The sequence below is a fragment of the Eptatretus burgeri genome, unplaced genomic scaffold (genome assembly GCF_056783735.1).
Source record: "Eptatretus burgeri isolate ZD-2024b unplaced genomic scaffold, Ebu_testis_v1 Ebu_testis_scaffold_3191, whole genome shotgun sequence".
Classification (NCBI taxonomy): Eukaryota; Metazoa; Chordata; class Myxini; order Myxiniformes; family Myxinidae; genus Eptatretus; species Eptatretus burgeri.
Window position 1 is genome coordinate 63,155 of NW_028225141.1, and position 21,787 is coordinate 84,941.

General features: G+C 46.1%; 1 protein-coding gene across 21 annotated transcripts in view; it reads right to left on the bottom strand.

Annotated features, from left to right (window-relative positions):
• Positions 1-21,787, bottom strand: part of LOC147006312 (uncharacterized) — an 87,937-nt gene that overhangs the window by 61,375 nt on the left and 4,775 nt on the right. For 8 of the 21 annotated variants that reach the window (XR_015054924.1, XR_015054925.1, XR_015054923.1 and 5 more), the window contains exons 4-9: positions 14,781-14,834; positions 14,064-14,161; positions 7,242-7,440; positions 6,855-6,992; positions 4,694-4,892; positions 4,311-4,448 (exon numbers count right to left, since the gene is read on the bottom strand). Coding sequence is in view for 13 of the 21 variants with exons in the window: in XM_085869090.1 (XP_085725216.1) it covers positions 6,874-6,992; positions 7,242-7,440; positions 14,064-14,147 (402 nt within the window). In the remaining 8 variants the exon portion in view is untranslated. Of the gene's footprint in view, positions 1-4,310; positions 4,449-4,693; positions 4,893-5,785; positions 5,877-6,854; positions 6,993-7,241; positions 7,441-14,063; positions 14,189-14,780; positions 14,835-21,787 lie in introns of those variants that run through there. The other 13 variants (XM_085869102.1, XM_085869103.1, XM_085869099.1 and 10 more) reach the window with 6 other exon arrangements.

The following is a 21,787-nucleotide window of genomic DNA, read 5'->3' on the forward strand; positions in this document are numbered from 1 at the left end:
TTGACTCCCCAATCACATCAGACGAGCCCGACGTGATGAAAGATTTTCTGGAGCCATGAGGATGTCAGGTTGGCACCAGCACAGTTTGTAAAGTTTTGCATTCCATGGAATACCACAAAGGAGCAGCTATAAACAGGTGTTTTTAGAGTGAAACGACCAGGTACACATTTTATGGCAGGTTCTGTTGGGTGAGTTGTGAAGTCAATTACATGATGACCTGCAATGATCACAAATTGCGAAAGAATAACGTGATGGACAATCCTACCTCCAATACCTTTCAAGAAATGCAGACTACAGTACTTGAGAGTGGAGAGGGACAAGTTTTCATTCTTCTTCTTCTTCTTCTTCTTCTTCTTCTTCTTCTTCTTCTTCTTCTTCTTCTTCCTAAGGGCTACAATTATTCCCACGTTATTATGGGAGGGTTTACCAAGGGGAAAGTTTGGCCCAAGTCTTTCACGAACCGGCTGGCCAACCTTGACGTTCGACGAAGGTTCGGGTAGGAATCTGTTCCACGGTGTCGGCGAAAGCTCACATACTCTTCGATCTATAAAGTACACCGACGAATGCCGGCAGACGGGACGCCGAGTTTAACGTCCATCCAAGGGACGGCACACGCATCGATGAATCACCCTTCCTGTCAAACACCAGGACGGCAGTTTATAGCTGGGTCAGGATCCAAAAGCAGGTCAGACAGCAGAACTGACACGAGTGTGCTTCCCTCTCAGCCATCCTGCCAACCCAGGGACAATCTTCCATGATGGTCTCCAATATCACGTGGCCACACCCCGATACTCAGTAGATAAAGTCAGTGACCCATAACTTTTGGTAACACGGGATGGTTTATACACAATAATTCATTGGCACCAAAGTCTTCCGACTTGCACTCAAAAGCAATCCATGATTGATAATAATCAATCGGAGATCCTTGGGGTGTTTAACCATCAGACCGAGCCCGTATCATGGTTTTTATTGAACAACTTCACATTAAACTGTCCCGAGACGTCTCTAGATCTGGATCGTTCTGATCGGGGGGGGGGCGGGGTTGATGTCCAACACCGTGACACAGGTGTTTCACCAAAACACCTTCATCGATCCATCGTTGTGTATCAATGACTACCCAGCCTTGTGTAAGTGACCTTTGTTTGACAGTACGTACTATAACATCAGGCACATTAAACCCGCCTTGGACAGTAACTCGGCCGTGACGTCGAACGGAACGTACCGGTCAAGGATTGATTGATTAAATATTCAACACCTGCCCATGAACAGAGGACGCGTCAGGTGTGCAGTCATTTCGCCCTGAGAGAGAGAATCCTTGCGATCAGGGCACGTTTTGTGCTGCGGCGTCGATTGGAACGGGATGGCGTGCGACCACAATGAATGTCACGTGGTCCGGAGAGGCAGGTCGCGCTGTGACGGTGTTAATGGTTTTAACGGTGGGCAGCGGATACCAGAAAATTAAATAAATCACTTTTATATTAATCTGGTAGTGATGAAACTACGGGGCAACCAGAGCAGCAGAGATACAAGGATGAAGAACACAGTTCTATAAATATATATATATAAATAATACAATGACGTGTGAAGAAGATTCATATTCGCATTCCCGAAGGTGCACAGGAGCACAGGCACGGAGTGAGTAAAAAGACTGCACGATTGAATGAGGATGGAAAGATGCCTGAACTGGGAAAAGCACGACAGCGACCACAAAGCGAAGGGTCAGGACCAGGTGGTTTGGCCCTTTCCAAGCCATGTTCATAACTCGAACCCTTCGTACAGGGCGTCGGACGTGCCGCACACTCCAGAGTGAACCTTGGTGACGTCAGAGGGCACGCGGGGGCGGACTCTTTATTGTGCAGATTTGGTGACGTCAGAGGGCGCGCGGGGGCGGACTCTCTATAGTGCGGCTTGGTGACGTCAGAGGGCGCGCGGGGGGCGGACTCTTTATTGTGCGGCTTGGTGACGTCAGAGGGCGCGCGGGGGGCGGACTCTCTATATTGCGGCTCGGTGACGTCAGAGGGCGCACGGGGGCGGACTCTCTATTGTGCGGCTCGGTGACGTCAGAGGGAGCGCGGGGGGCGGACTCTCTATAGTGCGGCTTGGTGACGTCAGAGGGCGCGCGGGGGAGGACTCTCAAAAGTGCGGCTTGGTGACGTCAGAGGGCGCGCGGGGGGAGGACTCTCAATCGTGCGGCTCGGTGACGTCAGAGGGCGCGCGGGGGGAGGACTCTCGATAGTGCGGCTCGGTGACGTCAGAGAGCGCGTGCGCAGGGCGGGCTCTGAGGGTGAGCGCGGGGCGGGGCTGCTCGGGAAAGAGAAAGGTGGTGGTGGATTAGTTGTTGGCCGCCGGATCACACACAACGCTATAATATGTGGGAATAGAAAGGCTCGTCGGGCGGGGCACGGATGCAGGTTTCGTGTAACGTTGGTAAATGAAGTCCATTTTGAGGCACTGAGCGTGTTGTAAACGCCGCTCTGCGTTCTCTTCACACCACGACTACCATGTCGCGAAGAGGTCACTTACCTCAGGTTGTAACTTTTAGTCAACTGAAGCCGGTTTGTCGCGCAATTAAATCGAATTTGAAGAATTTCCTCTGCTCGAATTAACCTGTTCATGTGCTCATCCGCAGCCACCCCACCCCGCTTCTTCTTCTTCTTTCATCTTCTCCAATTTTTTACTTCAGGTCGACACAAAACCGCTTTTCCACCCTTCTCCATGTCCTCCTGTCAGTTGACTATTGTTCTTCCAATTCCAGGACTCCTAAATCTCTCGCCACAACATCCTTCCATTTGGTTACATTCCTCTTCTTCTTCCTGGCAGTCCCGTCTCCATGACTCTCCTCACCGCGTCCTCACTCTCTCCTCATCAGACGACCAAGCCACTTTAATTAATGATGACTAACCACCCTCACCCCCTCCCACAATTAGTGATAAAGATTCCGAGTTTTGTGTCTCAGCTCCACACAAAATTGTACAAGATTCCAAGCTTAGTGGGATTTCATTAACCCGACGAACGGCTTTTCAGGATGCTGTTAATTTTATTTCATTTAATACTTTTGTATCTGTTTGTGGGATAATATTTCAACAGGTTGAGGGTACATTCCCATGGGTGGGAATTACAGCCTCCAACAAGCGGACATGTTTCTTATTTTCTATGAATTTTCATTCATACAGAAACTGATGGAGAAAAAATGAGGATGAGCATTGCATTCAGTCAATTCCCTCCTCTCCCCCGCCACACTTTCCCCCCTCCCCTCCCCCCTCCCTTCTCCATCTCTCACCCCTATCCCTCTCTATCCCACCCATATCCTTCTCTCTCCAACCTTCTTCCTCCTCTATCCTTCCCCTCCCCCTCTCTCCCTCTTCCCCTCTCACCTCCCTCCTCGCCTCTATCCTTCCCATCCCTCCTTTCCCTCGTCCCCTCCCTCCTCTCCCTCTTCCCTTGAATATTCACATCAGCGAAGCGACAGGTAGTATTTGCTGGTAAACAAGTAAACAAACATGAATGAAGATTAAAATTTTACATTTTCACACTTTCCTCAATTAAAAGAGGTTATAATTAACTATAAATTATTTAATTAGTCAGGTGGTCATGAGAATTCAAGTCCCTGACCCTCAGTGATGGGTGATGTTGTTAAACGTGTCCTTTATGATCCATCCATGAAGACCACACTCTGTACACAGAGAGAGCATCAGTGCTGCTACAGCAGTTACCTGGGTTATTGGACACAATCCTGGACAGGTAACCACTCTGACACAGGATACTCAAATGGCTCAATCATCCCAGCAAGCTGGTATCACTTTGCCAACCTCAGAAGGATGACAAGCTGAGTCAACCCCACCTGGTATTAATTCAACAGCCAAGTGGGATTTAAATTGAGGACCCAAGTAAACCAAGCCCACCACCCCAACCATTAAACCAACACCAGGTATACCTTTATAATATTTTACCAAAACAGATTAACAGAGTCGGTACAAACACACCTATCCAGTGAGAATGGTTCCATAACAGTTCTTACAACAGGTCAAAGGTCGAGGTCACAGCTTCAGGTTAAAATTTCGTGAAAAATGATTTTGGGTCAAACTTTGACCTTGAACTTGTGACTTCAATCCATCGAGCAAAATTAATTAGTTTCCTGGTAAACTCTCACCAATTCTGCTTTCCAAACAGGTTTGGTGGTAACTAAGTTCACTATTCACATCTTTAAATATAATATTGAACATAATTTGGCCTTAAATAAGGTTGTTACATGACGAGCTATAAACTCCCAACCTGGTGTTGCACAGGGAAGGTTGCATCAGTGAGCATACCTTCCTCTGAAAGCAAAGGTCAGTCTCTTGTCTTCTCATCCAGTGATTCCTCAAGGACGTTAAAGATGCCACTCAAGCCCTCAAGAACAGGCCATTGTGTGCCGGTGCAGAGGCCCATCAAAACAAGTAAATCTTCATCTGATTTGTTGTAAACGAGATTAAAGAGGAACCGAATGATGAATGAAGTGATGAGGTATAAAATGATGTCATACATGTACAAGAGGGAGGGTAACATGTCATGGATGGGATTTCCATTAACAATTCAATTCCCGCTTCGCTCCAGACATCGTGACATTCACTAAATCAATGAGTTCCTGTGTTAGTACACAGCACGGATAAGCACGGGAAACACAAGTTCTCGGTACGGAGTGAACGTCACGTACCGGGTCTGGACTCCTTGTCCTCGGGTGAACCGACCATGGACCCGCGATCTTCCGGAGAACCTCCCGGACCGACCACGTATCCTCCATCGGAGCCGCTTGTGGATCCCGAGGTGTTCTCTCTGAGATCTCGGGTCATGGTGGACCGCACGTCGTGTCGGTGAAGGACGGTACGCTGTGGTAACCGAGTGAAGAGCGCGAGCTGTTTGGGGAAAAAACGAACAGGGAGATCGCGGTGTCTGATTGGTTCCCGCCACATCACGTGTCCATGATTTAAAATGAATACAAAGATTGACCGTTTCGTTTTAACGGATTGTTTGTGTTTCACATTGTGTTGGGAAAGTGGAAAATCGAGTCCGAGTTCGTCGATGATTATTTCCTCGATACGAAACAACGTTCTTTATTTTCTGTTTTTGTATTTATCGACAATCTTCCCTCCATAACGGAGTTATAATTATATGAGTATGTATCATCTACTCCTCCGGGAGGGTTTGACCGAGGAAGCTGAACCTTTCAGGGATTAATGAGGGACGAACATGCCTCTCACCGGCACGGCCCGTGACGTCATCGTCGGCCTACCTCTCCCCGGCATGTCAGTTCATGTAATTTCCCCACATATGCATATCATATTCGAACAATGTAAATATTCTTTTATTAAATAAATATTCACAGGGCGGTGCGAGGCAGGCCGACGATGACGTCACGGGTCGTGCCAGTGAGAGGCGGGTCGACGATGACGTCACGGGCCGTGCCAGTGAGAGGCAGATCGACGATGACGTCACGGGCCGTGCCGGTGAGAGTCAGGTCGACGATGACATCACGGGATGTGCCGGTGAGAGGGAGGTCGACGATGACGTCACGGGATGTGCCGGTGAGAGGAAGGTCGACGATGACGTCATGGGCCGTTCCGGTGAGAGGCAGGTCGACGATGACGTCACGGGTCCTGCCGGTCAGAGGCAGGTCGACGATGACGTCACGGGATGTGCCGGTGAGAGGCAGGTCGACGATGACGTCAAATTTAAAAAGTACGGAAGGCCTTAAGAGACAAATCTCACGACAGTTTAAATACCGGTCGTTATGGTTATGTAAACTTACAAATGTGGAGGAGATTGAAAAATAAATATTGTTGCCAGACGGACGGACGGAGGATCAGAGGACATCGAACGGTTTTATTCGGTGAGCGAACTGACCCAATGAGTGAAATGAAATATTCCCCTTCCTCAACTGCCTCCCCCCCCTCCTCACGCTGCCTTCCCCCCTCATGATTTACCAGATCAAGGCAGGATAGCCGAGTTATTCCCATCAGTGAAGGGACAGGTAGTATTTGCTGGTAAACAAGTAAACAAACACGAATTAAGTTATATATTTTACATTTTAACACTTTCCTCAATTAAATTAAGTTATAATTGACTATAAATAATTTAATTAGTCTGGTGCTCATGAGAGTTCCAGTCCCTGACCCTTAATGATGTGTAATGTGGTTAAACGTGTCCTTTATGATCCATCCATGAAGACCACTCTGCACAGAGAGAGCATCAGTGTTGCTACAGCATTCTCCTGGGTTATTGGACACAATCCTGGACAGGTGACCACTCTGACACAGGATACTCAAACGGCTCAATCATCCCAGAAAGCTGGTATCACTTTGCCAACCTCAGACGGATGACAAGCTGAGTCAACCCCACCTGGTATTAATTCAACAGACAAGTGGCATTTGAACTCAAGACCCAACTAAACCAAGTCCACCACCCCAACCATTAAACCAACACCAGGTATACCTTTAAGATATTTCATCAAAACAGATAAACAGAGTCAGTCCAAACACACCTCTCCCGTGACAATGGTTCCATAACAATTCTTACAGCAGGTCAAAGGTCGAGGTCACAGCTTCAGGTTAAAATTTCGTGAAAAATGATTTTGGGGTCAAACTTTGACCTTGAACTTGTGACTTCCATCCATCGAGCAGAATTAATTAGTTTCCTGGTAAACTCTCACTAACTCTGCTTTACAAACAGCCGACTGGTTTAGTGGTAACTAAGTTCACCCTTCACATCTTTAAATATCATATTGAACATAATTTGGCCTCAAATAAGGTTGGTACAGGACGAGCTATAAAGTCCCAACCTGGTGTTGCACAGGGAAGGTGTTGCATCAGTGAGCATACCTTCCTCTGAAAGCAAAGGTCAGTCTCTTGTCTTCTCATCCAGTGATTCATCGAGGACGTTAAAGATGCCACTGCAGTCCTCAAGAACAGGCCATTGTGTGCCGGTGCAGAGGCCCATCAAAACAAGTAAATCTTCATCTGATTTGTTGTAAACGAGATTAAAGAGGAACCGAATGATGAATGAAGTGATGAGGTATAAAATGATGTCATACATGTACAAGAAGGAGGGAGGGGAACACGTCATGGATGGGATTTCCATTCACAATTCAATTCCGGCTCCGCTCCAGACATCGTGACATTCACAAAATGAATGAGTTCCTGTGTTCGTACACAGCACGGATCAGCACGGGAAACACAAGTTCTCGGTACTGAATGAACGTCACGTACCGGGTCTGGACCCCTTGTCCTCGGGTGAACCGCCCATGGACCCGCGGTCTTCTGGAGAACCTCCCGGACCGACCACGTATCCTCCATCGGAGCCGCTTGTGGATCCCGAGGTGTTCGCTCTGAGATCTCGGGTCATGGTGGACCGCACGTCGTGTCGGTGAAGGACGGTACGCTGTGGTAACCGAGTGAAGAGCGCGAGCTGTTTGGGGAAAAAGCGAACCGCGAGATCGCGGTGTCTGATTGGTTCCCGCCACATCACGTGTCCATGATTTAAAATAAATACAAAGATTGAACGTTTCGTTTTAACGGATTGTTTGTGTTTCAGATTGTGTTGTGAAAGTGGAAAATCGAGTCCGAGTTCGTCGATGATTAATTCCTCGACATGAAACAACGTTCTTTATTTTCTGTTTTTGTATTTATCGACAATCTTCCCTCCATAACGGAGTTACATATGGGTATGTGGGTATGTAGGTGGGTATGTATCATCTACTCCTCCGGGAGGATTTGACCGAGGAAGCTGAAACTTTCAGGGATTAATGAGGGAACCCTTACATTGTGTCTGTGCAAGTTTCGATTTATTCCATCAAGTTTGGAGGAAAAAGTTAATTTAGGACCCTTCGGGACCCCCATTCATGATGATTGGAGGAAAACCACGGGGAAACCTTCCCTGGTCAAATTACGGTCACGTGTGTGTCCGAGTGGTGCTCAGGTTTCGTACACCAGACGACGGTCTCCTTGGGTTAACCTGAGGCTGTCCCGTCGGGTGAGTGCCTGGAATGTCCTTTCCATAAGAGAGGATGATCACCTGTCTCTGTTATGGCGGACGAGCTCGAAATGGCGGACAAGCTCGAAATGGCGGACAAGCACGAAATGGCGGACGGGCACGAAATGGCGGACAAGCTCGAAATGGCGGACAAGCTCGAAATGGCGGACGAGCTCGAAATGAAATGACGGACGAGTTTGATATGGTGGACGAGCTCGAAATGCCGGGCAAGCACGAAAAGCGAAACAGCTTGGAGGGAAGTGTGCATACTTCTCGAGTATCCTCCCAACCTTTGCTTCGAATTTAAAGATGCAGATAGAAATTTGACTGACTTCTAACTGATTAATAATAGCCCTTCTCTCCAGATCAAACTGAATACTTTGACCATGTAATCATGGAGAATCACAGCTTGACTTCTTCATCGGGCAGGTGGTTAGCCTTACAGTGGAAATCTTTTGGTTTTTGGGTCACTTAGTGTGAGCAGAAACTTATTTTGGAGGAAAGGAAGTTCATATTGTACAAGTTCATATTGTACAAGTTCATATTGTACAAGACATATTGAGTTTATATTGTAACATTTGGAAATCAAAACAGGAGGAAAAAGCCTTTTGGTCCATGACGCATGTGCCACACCATTGCGACAGCAATCCCACTGAACATCAGCCACATGGAGAATGGTTGAATTCGAAATATTTCGATACTCCATGGGATCAACCACAATCTCTTATAAGGCTGAATTATAAGGGTCCTGTTTTCTTCGTAGTAGCCCTCTCCACTCACGAGAAGGTTATTTTTTCCGATAGGACAATACGACCCCCCCCACCTCCCTTCCCACCCTATCTCAACCCCAACACACACTCCTCGTCCTCATACATTTCTCTTGAAGATGAGCACTTTCTCAAACTCCCAAATCTCAAAATACACTACATCCTGTCTAATTGGACAGATGATATCTGCGATTTGGCCTCCAAAGCCCACTGCTGCCTTGTGATTCTGAGAAAGGGGAGGTCCTTTGTCAAGTATCATGGTATGAAAGGCTTGAAATGATCTGTCATGAAAAGAGCTCCTAACTTCACACACCTGCTGTCACTTCCAAGATTCCCCTTCTTTAAACCATTAAAACCTTCTCTCTATACCAGAGGCATTGGTGGTCTTGAAATATTTCTCCAGCTCTGTTGTGCTCCTATTACCTCCGCCACCGAAGGTGAATGGAGGTTATGTTTTCACCACTGTCTGTGTTTTTGTCAGTTTGTCTGTCTGTGAACAGGATATCTCAAAGGTTGTGGACAGATTTGGAGAAAATTTGGTGGAGAGGTTGGATGTGTGACAAGGATGAAATGATTCGATTTTGGTGAAGATCGGGATCAAGATACTTGAATGTTTATGTGATTCTTTACCATTGAGAGATCGGGCCGAAATCGATATACAGCAGGATATCTCAAAAGGGTATGGACGAATGAAGCCGGAACTTGGTGGACAGGTTGGGTGTGTGATAAGGACGAATCAATTCAATTATGGTGTCGATCCGGATCCGGATCCGGAGTGTGGACATGAGACCCCGAGTGTGGACATAAGACCCCGAGTGTTTACACGAGAACCCGAGTGTGGGCATGAGACCCTGAGTGTGGACATGAGACCCCGAGTGTGGGCACGAGACCTCGAGTGTGGGCACGAGACCCTGAGTGTGGGTATGAGACCCCGAGTGTTTACACGAGACCCTGAGTCTGCACATGAGACCCCGAGTGTTTACACGAGAACTCGAGTGTGGGCATGAGACCCTGAGTGTGGACATGAGACCCTGAGTGTGGACATGAGACCCCGAGTGTTTACATGAGACCCCGAGTGTGGGCATGAGACCCTGAGTGTGGACATGAGACCTCGAGTGTGGGCACGAGATCAAAGTCAGGGAATTTCTCGTTACCTGTGCCACCGAAGGTGGACGTGCGTTCGGTATTCACCTGTTTGTTTGTCTTTTTGTCTGTAAGCAGATCTTAAAACGGTGTGCATGGATTCCGATGAAACCTGGTGTGGACAGGTTGGGTGTGCAACAAGTACTAACTGATCCGATTTTGGTGAAGATCCGCATCCAGATCCGAGAATTTTTTTTTAATTTTCAAGTAATTCTTCACCATTGAAAGGTGGGGCCAAAACGATGTACAGTAAGTACTGTGCATCGTGATATCTCAAAGGGAAATGGCGTAATTCGACGTGTCTTCACCGTCCTCTGTGTGATCCACCTGCAGCGACCACAGTGTCACGTGATACTCCAGTTAACCATTAAAACGACAAACTGAACATGCTTAACATGACATTCCACATTACCCCTGCACCAGAAACACCAGGTGGGTTGATCATAGGTGGATCAACAACACTCGGTGGGTTGATCATAGGTGGATCAACAACACTCGGTGGGTTGATCATAGGTGGATCAACAACACCAGGTGAGTTGATCATAGGTGGATCAACAACACCAGGTGAGTTGATCATAGGTGGATCAACAACACCAGGTGAGTTGATCATAGGTGGATCGATAACATCAGGTGTGTTGATTATAGGTGGATCAATAACACCAGGTGTGTTGATTACAGGTGGATCAATAACATCAGGTGGAACAGGGGCACTGCCTCAGTGACACAACTGCACTTACAGAAAAATGATGCAACCAGCAGGTGCAGGTTGCACACCTTACATCAACATGAAGGATATTTCATGCCATAAGTTCCCATATTCCAAATTCTAACGGTAATCAATGTTAATGAAATGAGACACTGCCATGCAGCCAAAGAAATAGGATGGGACACCGCACTGTACTCGAACCTGGAGCGCTCTCTCTCGTTCTCTCTCTCTCGTTCTCTCTCTCTCTCTCTCTCTCTCTCTCTCTCTCTCTCTCTCTCTCTCTCTCTCTCTCTCTCTCTCGTTCTTTGTGATTCGACGGTATCGTGTGTCCCACCAATCCGAATCGAATCAAATCCTGCCATTTAAAGTGTTCCAGAGTTCTGATAAACATCACCAAGACGTTCGAGAGTGAATTGTTTCCATCCAATACGGGTTTAGACCCCACTACAACGGGTCTGCGGGTTTTCACAAACAAATCGGGTCAAACCCCGAAAATCCGGGTCACTTGCCATGTTCGTGTGTGCCAGAGTCGAATGTACATTGAAGGTAAACAAGGATGTGGTTTATAGACGGAGAGACATTCCTGTGTACCCGTTACTCACCGCACACACCTTCCTCACCGGGAGGTTTGAACCCACCTCTCACCAACAATAATGGAGTCTCACCTTCACAGGTGCAGAGAGAACACAGAACGGCGAGCAAGGGCGTCCACATCACCATGGGGAAATCGGACCAAGTCTTCAACACACCGACCAGAGAGAGGCAGAGACACAGAGAGAGAGAGACAGACACAGAGAGACACAGACACAGAGAAACAGATACAGAGAGAGAGAGAGACAGACAGACACAGAGAGAGACAGAGAGAGAGACAGACAGACAGAGAGAGAGACAGAGACAGAGAGTACGCCACAATAGGAGACGAGCCGAGGGAGTGAGACACACTTGGCGGATTTGAAAAGCAGTTGAAGTGGGCGTGGCTGTAAGTGGGCGTGGCTTAAGTGGCTGTAAGAGGGCGTGGCTGTAAGTGGGCGTGGCTTTGACTCCCCCGTGGATGTAAACAAACGTTAAATGGTCGTGAACAGCCCCAAATGAACATTATCAGGTCCATAGATAAGTTTGTTGGGGGTCTTTCCCCTTATATTAACTCGTAACTCCCATTTATTGATCTTTCTCTTCCTCTTCCTCGTCCCCTCTGCAGCCGTGAACACAATCAATTAGTTTTCACTTTCACAACAGAATCTGAAACACAAACAATCCATTAAAACGAAACTTTCACTCTTCGGGTTTCTTTTCAACCACGAACCCGACTTTGAACCCAAAACTCACTTTGAAATATGAAATGATTATTTATTTATTTTTAAAACCCATCATCTTTTGAGTTTTCCATATAATGGTCACGACATGCACGATGACCCGAGATCTCTCCGGTGAAGATCACAGAACCACCACCATGGAACCCACGAACGGCTCCGATGGAGGAAACGCGGTCGGTCCAGGAGGGGGGGGAGAGGGGGGTTCTCCCTCGAACCGCAGGTCCATGGTCGGTTCAGTCCAGGTTCGGGGTCTGGACGCGGTACATGACGTTCACCCTGCACCGAGAACTTGTGCTTCCCGTGTGGGGTCCGTTCTGATCGGTTCTGTGTACAAACACTGGAACTCATTGATTTGTGGAACGTCACGATGTCTGGAGCGAACGTCCATTTGAAATGTAAATTGAAATGTTGTTAAAATGTCGATGTGGGCAGGAGACCCCGAGTGTGGGCACGAGACCCCAGGTGTGGACACGAGACCCAGATGTGCGCACGAGACCCCGATTATGGGCACGAGACCAGACCCCGAGTGTAGGCACGAGACCCCGAGTGTGGGCACAAGACCCAGAGTGTGGACACGAGATCCTGAGTGTGGACACGAGACCCCGAGTGTGGGCATGTGACCCCGAATGTGGACATGAGACCCGAGTGTGGGCACAAGACCCCGAGTGTGGGCACAAGACCCCAGGTATGGAGACGAGACCCCGAGTGTGGGCACGAGACCCCGAGTGTGGGCACAAGACCCCAGGTATGGAGACGAGACCCCGAGTGTGGACACGAGACCCCGAGTGTCAATGATAAACTTCCCGGTCATGAACTCTGGTTTATATATGATGTGATTTCCTTCCAGGGAAGTCTTTCATCGACTGCATTATAGATGAGATAGAAGGAAAACATAAAGTCCTGAGACCTCGAATTATTATGAGACCTCTATATTAATTAACTTCCTTCCGTCCATAAAGTGCTGCTTCATCAGGATGATGATTACCACACCTGTTTGGTTAACTTTTAAAAAGGGGACAATGGGTGTCTTGGGTGTCACTTTTAAGCTGTCCAGCCCAGCTTTGAATCCAAACCCAGCTATAAGCTGTCATCCCAGTGTTTCACAGGCAGGGTGATTCATAAATGTGTGTTCGGTCGCTTGGTTGGACGTAAACATACACGTCCCATCTACTGGGATTAGTTGTTGGACGTTAAAGATCCCACGGTGTCCTTCTTGAAGAGTCGGTGAGCTATCGCTGGCACCATGAACAAATTACAAATTCCTGAGAGAATCAGCAGAGGGCACTGCATCAGTGGCACAGCTGTACCCCCAGCCAATGATGCCACACAGACATTAGAAGAAGACGAAGCTGTGTCTTGAGCTTGCTTTACCAAAGCTCGTGTTTTGTTCCCAAGTTGATGACGTGATATGATGAGGGTTTTGGGAGCTCCATGAATGTGTGTAGTGGAGCTTGGAGTGATGAGAATAAACCACCTGATCCACACACTTGTGGTGGGTAATTCATGGGTCTATGGATAAGATAACCCTGGTAGTTTGACTTTGAGAGTGTTGTCGTGATATTTCCACTCTCATCAACAGTGTGGGTATTCCATATTCTAGTCCTCACTGAGTAACTCCAAGATTTTGAGAGATCAAGAGGTGAGGGACAGATTATAAACTCTAACTTTCATGGCCATGACGTTTACCATGGATATCCTGGGGGTCAATATGAACGGTAAGATTAACAGCAGTGATTGGGAGGTGAGAGGTCAAACAAAGGTCATTAAAAACCACTTGGGTTATTCGAAGGACAGCATCCAGGAATTATACTTTTCTTATCGAACAAGTGTGTTCTCATCACTTTACATTGAGACCAATTTACCTGAATTTGTGTCAGAGTTTAAACACCTGTGTTAAATCATTTAATACAACATCAATCCCGGGAGAGTGAGATTAAAATTCAGTTTATACCTTCATCAAACAATCTAGAATTGCCAAATCCCGTTATCACCTTCACTTATACTGTTTATCGATACACATTTCAACACCCTAATTACTCCCAACCCCTTGTTTGTTGTTGTTGGTTGTTGTTGTTGTTGCTTTAACTAAAAATTGTATTGCAGAATCCACATAAAACTGTTATTTCCGACCTTCATGCCTTCTTTTCCATTTGGACCTGGCAGTCCCAGGTCACCCGGTGGGCCAGGAGGGCCAGGGTGACCCTGCTCTCCCATCGGTCCCGTCTGGCCTGTTGAACCCCGAATGAGGTCAAAGGCTTTTTAAAAAAGCAATGAGAAAAAACAAAACTTACAAAAAATTAAATTACAACTCTAAAACTGTCATTTAATTAACATAACACTGATCACAAATCACACCTGTGATCAAGTCCAATTAAATTGTCACTTCAACACTTCACTCCAACAATTATACACATGCATACACAATGACCCGCACACACACACAGCTGTAAATTTACACACATTTAATGTGCACACATACATCGAAACAACTGGGTAAACACACACACACACACACACACACACACACACACACACACACACACACACACACACACACACACACACACACACCAAGGATTCAATTCCTGCCACTCATTAATTCTTCCACTCTTGTGGATAAAAGGACAATAATACATGTGAAGAGTGAAAGGAAGCAGACTTCCCATGTCCTCAGAAGGATGTTGTGAGTGCTGCATCCAACATCTCGAAGATTCACCAATTGTGAAATCACACAGAACACACTCATATATCATCGTCTATCAATGCGAAATAAATCATTCCATCACTGTCTGTGGCATGAAGGCTTCCAGGAAAATATATTATTGATGAACTTGCTCTTGTCTTTACCTGAGGTCCAATGACTCCTGGAGGTTCAGGTGGCTCAGTATTTCCTTGAAATCCCTGAAGGAAAGAAAAGAGAAAACAATTGTGCACCTTATTACAACCCTCTTTTCTCTGGGCCATCCTTTCTCTTGTCATTATCTCAAACCATGACATGTCATGCCTTCTGCTTTCACACAAGGCCGTCGTTCCATTGCAGCAGCTCATTCCTCAGCATTGTTGAAACCGATACAACGATGCAATGAGATAATCACTGAAATCCATGACACTACAATAATTAACTTAACCTTCAAATGGACCTACTACTTGCACTAACACATCATCTCATCCTCGTACTCCCAGTTTTTACCAAGTTCAATAATGACAGCACCTGAATCCCATAAACGTCCAATTGTCTTCTGTAGAAAAGCATCAACAAGCACTCACTGGAAGTCATCATTGTCAACCTGAGTCCAAAACTGCTATTGTTAATACACCTGTCAGCCTGGTGAAAGTGAGATGAAGCTGTAATGTCAGCAGGTGTTTATTAACGTGTTCACACAATGCGAAGAGGTACGCCACGATGCTAACAATCATTCACTAAACTTGACCGATAATAGTGAGCGTATTACCTGAAACATGGTGTTCGCTGTACCTACAACTCCAATCTACCTGATAGATGGTATAAGCTGTCCCAACAACTACAATCTGTAGATCACGACAAGAAATAAGAATTTGGGAAATGGCAGCAAACATTGGCCTCCTGCAAGATTTTGAATGGTACCCAGGAATCTTGAACATCCACAAGCAAAGGCAAGCAGACAGGACACCCGGCTGAACATAACCTCCAAAGGCATACTCATTGATGCAACACCTGTATTTTTTTTAAAACAGGTAGCACCGTATTTTTAGTTGAACAGGGAACTGATACCAGAATAGACAGCTCAAACACGAGCACATTACCTTTGCAGCTATCCTCTGAGCCCAAAACTGCCGTTACCATGACATGAGATCTCCCATGTAAACACCTTTCGGTATGTAATCTGGGGAAAACGGGGAGGGGTGTTCAGTCATGAGGCAAATGACCTTCACCTGAGTCAGAATGTGTTGGAATGCAGACCAATTCGAGGAAGTCGAATCAAGCACACAAGGACCTTGCCTCGTATGCTAGGGCCGCGAGGCGAGGGCGCAAGCGCTAAAAGACACTGTGGCCGCAAGTGGAGGAGATCTGGAGATTTAAATAACGTCACGATAAAACAAGTCTGAAGGCGACGATGGTTCACGAGCGGTATTTGACGACGTAGATTGTTTCAGAAGTCAAGGATGAGACAATGTCATAATTTTTGACCAAGTTATAATTAATTATAGTGGCCTTCAATCAACAGCTGCAAAATGTCGAAAACCCGGTTTCGTTCAACAACTTTCAAAATTTGACATTTGCATAACGTTTAAAGGTCACAAAACAATGTTGTGGACAATAAAATAAGGAAACAGGATACGTGCTATAGCTTATTGGAGTTAGCTCGTCGAAAAAGACGGAAAACCCGGTTCGATCTGTAGATCTTTGAAAACTTTAAAATTTTGAAAAAACGACTTTGAAAATTTGACCTTTGTGGTCTTTAAAGGTCAAAGGTCAAGGATTGTGACCTTTGGTGCAAAATTTCCTCTGGAACATTCCAGGAACAATATAATGTCATATAGGCGATATGGCATTTCGCACTCCTCGGATTAATCCATACTTTGATTTAATCAGCGAAAAAACAAACTTGAAGGGGACGCCACGGGCAAGGTGTTCGAGATAGAGCAAAATGGTTTCAAGACTTTAGGTGGGGAATGACCTCAAGATTATGCATAAAAAAAATATTGTCATCCTCGCTCTCAAAGTTTGGGCGGTCGTATGATTTTTATGTCAAAATTCGCAATTTTCTAAGTTTTTGACCTTGTGACCTTGACCTTGGGACAAAAATGAAAAATCGGACAACGACAAGTTTTAGATAATTCATTTTGCTATTCAAATACCGAAGAACCCATTCCATTCAGGAAATTCCCTCGGAGAAGATAGATTTTATAATCCGACTACCCCCTAAAAATGGCTATTTTTTGGGCGTGGCTCCACCCACAATGGGCGTAGCACGCCCTCATCAAGGAAAACACAACTCGACATTGATGTCGAACACATAACCAAGTTTCATCAAGATCGGATCAAAGTCCACGGAGTTATGCTCTGGACAAACAGACACACAGACAGACACACAGACACACAGACACACAGACATAACGAATATAGTGGTCACTCTGGCTGGCGCTCATGAACCAATTAAAAAATCAAAAAGGCATGAATATCGAAATGGAATTTGTTCTTGAGAAATGTGCTCATTGGCTAAATCCTCCAGATTTATGTCCCCATCTCAACCTCCTGTTCAATATCTGGGGAGCCCAGATTCAAATCGCACACATGATTTGGATTCATCCATTGTCTTATGTTCTTGTATCGAATGTAAAAGCAAGCTGGTTCGATAAAAAGTTACACTCATTTAAAAACACACTAAATCTTCGTCACGTATGTGAATGCGAGGCAAGTTCCACTCCGATCCTGAGATCTCTGCACAAATAAATAAACAAATAAATTAACAAATAAAAAAATTTAAGTGACAAAACCAACCCAAACTGCCTTCCAAGAACTGCTCCCTCCAAAGAACTTCAAAGAACTCCCAAGGACACGCAAGAACTTTCTGAACACTGAACAACGAGCACAAGAACTTTCCACACACTCATACACTGAGGGTCACGTCGTCCTTTGTCGACCGCTCTGAGTAGGGCGCGGCCTTGGTGGAGCTGACGCGCTGAGTGGACAGGGACCTCCATGGATCCGCCCTTTCTGGGCGGGGTTATGGTCGGGTCGGGGAAAACCCCGCCCCCTCTACGCGTGTCTGTTCCCCTCTTGCTGGAGAAACGACGATGTGTTGGAATGCAGACCAATTCGAGGAAGTCGAATCAAGCAGGCGAGGACCTTTCCTCGTATGCTACGGCCGCGAGGCGAGGGCGCAAGCGCTGAAAGACACTGTGGCCGAAGTGGAGGAGATCTGGAGATTTAAATAACCTAACTATAAAATAACTCACAGCACACACAAAATTCCCATTAGACATCGGAGATGGATTCTAACTGTACACATACTTATCAAAATAACTGAACGACGGGGACTCTGGCTGTTTGTGTGCACAAGGTTTCAAAATCCGTAACAATATAACACATCTCAAAAAGTTGGACAGATTCGTACGAAACTCGGTGGACATGTTGGGTGTGTGACCTTGATGAAGAGATGTGACCTCGGATGACATGGACATCCACTCACCATGGAGTCTGGAACACTGACGGGTTCCTCCTGTAAAGGGCCTGTCACACCTTGATATTTTCGTGAGCGTAAGCCGACGTATGAAAATTTTGGCGAATACGCTGGCACACGTCGAATACGTTTATGGGTAACTTTTGTATACGTTAAGAGCACGCTGAAGCACGCTGGCATACCGAGCAGTATGCCGAGCTCGTCGACAAATTTTGTGCATGCACAAAATTAAATTTCTCGACGTATGCCAGCGTGTGACTCACACGTTCCGCATATGCTGGCCATAAGTTGTAGGCACGTGATGCGATCGTTGACACACGTCGACACACGTTACTTGTAAGTTACTCATAAGTCGAAATAGGTCGAGGTAATGTCTAGCGTACCCGAAACTTATTTCTAACCTATGAGTAATGTGCTTTGAACCTTTGTGTGACGTATCTCCAACGCATATTGACGTATGTAGACGTATTTGACGTCTTCCGGACGACCACAGAACTTACTGAACGTGTTTCCAACTTACAGCTACCGTATAGTGGCGTATTGGCAGCGTTTTGGGGAATCGGTATATAAAAATAGGGTTCACAGGAGGAACCCGTCAGTGTTTCAGACTCCATGGTGAATAAATGCCCATGTCAGTAGTATCAGTAGTAGTACTTGGTGAGCGTGTCAGTAGTAGTAGTAGTAGTAGTAGGTAGTAGTAGTAGTAGTAGTAGTAGTAGTAGTAGTAGTAGTAGTAGTAGTAGTAGTAGTAGTAGTAGTAGTAGGTCCATGTCGGTCATATTAGGTGAGCGTGATGGGGAAGGTGTGGGTGATGATGGATCCTCCTTGCATCCGCGTCCACAGCCACGGCCAGGAGACTTCTTTGCAGCATTCTTCGAAGTTTTCTTCGGCACTTCAACAGTGATGTTGACACTTCGATGTCTAGTGCGGTTATGATTTGAATCGTCGAGCGGCAGCCTTTTAATAGGCTACACCACGTGATCGTCGGCGATACGCTGCCACGCTATGCATAAGTTAGCCTATCATTGGGCATAAGTTGTGAACGCCGACAACACGCTAAGCATTCGTTGGTATAAGTTATCTATAAGTTATTGAAACGTTCTGTGTACGTTACTAATACGTTATGCATACGTCCAACTCGTTATGAATACGTCCAAAACTGAAAAAAAACATCAATAGTTCAGCGTACGCCAGCGTTTTACATACATTTTGATACGTTGCCACACGCTGGCTAAAACGTTAAGGTGTGGCAGGGGCTTAAAGAACACAGAAAAACTGAATGGATGTGGAATGTAAATAAATATTTCTTGGGAATCATTCACCACCATGACACCACTGCTTAGACAGACATCACGACTCACACAAGTTCAAAGCAGTGGTGTGGGTGTCACATTACAAGCTGTGATCCAAAGGATCAGTCAGTACCATGATTGCAAATCCTGCAGACCCCGATTGTAAGCACAGAGGTTTCTGTGTGTGTGTGTGTGTGTGTGTGTGTGTGTGTGTGTGTGTGTGTGTGTGTGTGTGTGTGTGTGTGTGTGTGTGTGTGTGTGTGTGTGTGTGTGTGTGTGTGTGTGTGTGTGTGTGTGTGTGTGTGTGTTTTGTGTGTGGAGAGACAATGTCACACAGATAATCTGCACAAACCTTTTTCAGACAGTGGCATTTACACGTCCAACGCAGTCCCCAAAGCCAGTTGCTCAACAACATCCACAAGCTATTTCTTGTGACTTTTCTTCACCTCATCGGAGCATTCGACGTCTAATTCACTACCCGACAACAGTCATGGGAGGCCATCTTGTTGATGAGAGACGTGCCGACACACAACTATAATTCCCTCCACCACCGAAGGTGAAGGAGGTTGTGTTTTCACCCCCTTTGTCTGTTTGTTTGTCTGTGTACCGGATATCTCAAAAAGTCGTGGACGGATTCGGATGAAACTTGGTGGGCAGGTTTGGTGTGTGACAAGGAAGAAGTGATTCAATTTCGGTGAAGATCCGGATCCGGATCTGGGTACGAGTTTTATTTAATTTTTTAAGTGATTTTTTTCACCATTGAAAGATGGGGCCAAAATGATACATCGCAAACATAGGATGATACAGTATTTCAAAAATGTAATGGGCCCGATATGTTCTCGTGGGTCAAGCATTACGTGGCGGAGGTATGGTATGCACTCTACCGAGTGCCATTCTAGTTTTCGTAACTGTGATCATCAAAGGTATAAATTGTCAGGTAAACATTCCTTGCTCATTTTCAAAGATTGTGTGGCAGAGTAGGAGGTTAAGGGAATTGATTACAATGAGGAACGAGTCATCAGCCATGGGGTGGGCACCTCCATCAGGATGATTTTGAAGGACCAAAACATTGTTAAATCAACCCTTGAGAACAATCTTGAAATGTTAGACTACCCTGACCATGAATGTGGCAGATCATTGAAAATCACCTCAAGAGGTTAAGAACTCTGGGACATTTTGTTACATGGAACAGATTTGACTCCCCAATCACATCAGACGAGCCCGACGTGATGAAAGATTTTCTGGAGCCATGAGGATGTCAGGTTGGCACCAGGGCAGTTTGTGAAGTTTTGCATTCCATGGAATACCACAAAGGAGCAGCTATAAACAGGTGTTTTTAGAGTGAAACGACCAGGTACACATTTTATGGCAGGTTCTGTTGGGTGAGTTGTGAAGTCAATTACATGATGACCTGCAATGATCACAAATTGCGAAAGAATAACGTGATGGACAATCCTACCTCCAATACCTTTCAAGAAATGCAGACTACAGTACTTGAGAGTGGAGAGGGACAAGTTTTCATTCTTCTTCTTCTTCTTCTTCTTCTTCTTCTTCTTCTTCTTCTTCTTCTTCTTCTTCTTCCTAAGGGCTACAATTATTCCCACGTTATTATGGGAGGGTTTACCAAGGGGAAAGTTTGGCCCAAGTCTTTCACGAACCGGCTGGCCAACCTTGACGTTCGACGAAGGTTCGGGTAGGAATCTGTTCCACGGTGTCGGCGAAAGCTCACATACTCTTCGATCTATAAAGTACACCGACGAATGCCGGCAGACGGGACGCCGAGTTTAACGTCCATCCAAGGGACGGCACACGCATCGATGAATCACCCTTCCTGTCAAACACCAGGACGGCAGTTTATAGCTGGGTCAGGATCCAAAAGCAGGTCAGACAGCAGAACTGACACGAGTGTGCTTCCCTCTCAGCCATCCTGCCAACCCAGGGACAATCTTCCATGATGGTCTCCAATATCACGTGGCCACACCCCGATGCTCAGTAGATAAAGTCAGTGGCCCATAACTTTTGGTAACACGGGATGGTTTATACACAATAATTCATTGGCACCAAAGTCTTCGTACTTGCACTCAAAAGCAATCCATGATTGATAATAATCAATCGGAGATCCTTGGGGTGTTTAACCATCAGACCGAGCCCGTATCATGGTTTTTATTGAACAACTTGACATTAAACTGTCCCGAGACGTCTCTGGATCTGGATCGTTCTGATCGGGGGGGGTGGGGTTGATGTCCAACACCGTGACACAGGTGTTTCACCAAAACACCTTCATCGATCCATCGTTGTGTATCAATGACTACCCAGCCTTGTGTAAGTGACCTTTGTTTGACAGTACGTACTATAACATCAGGCACATTAAACCCGCCTTGGACAGTAACTCGGCCGT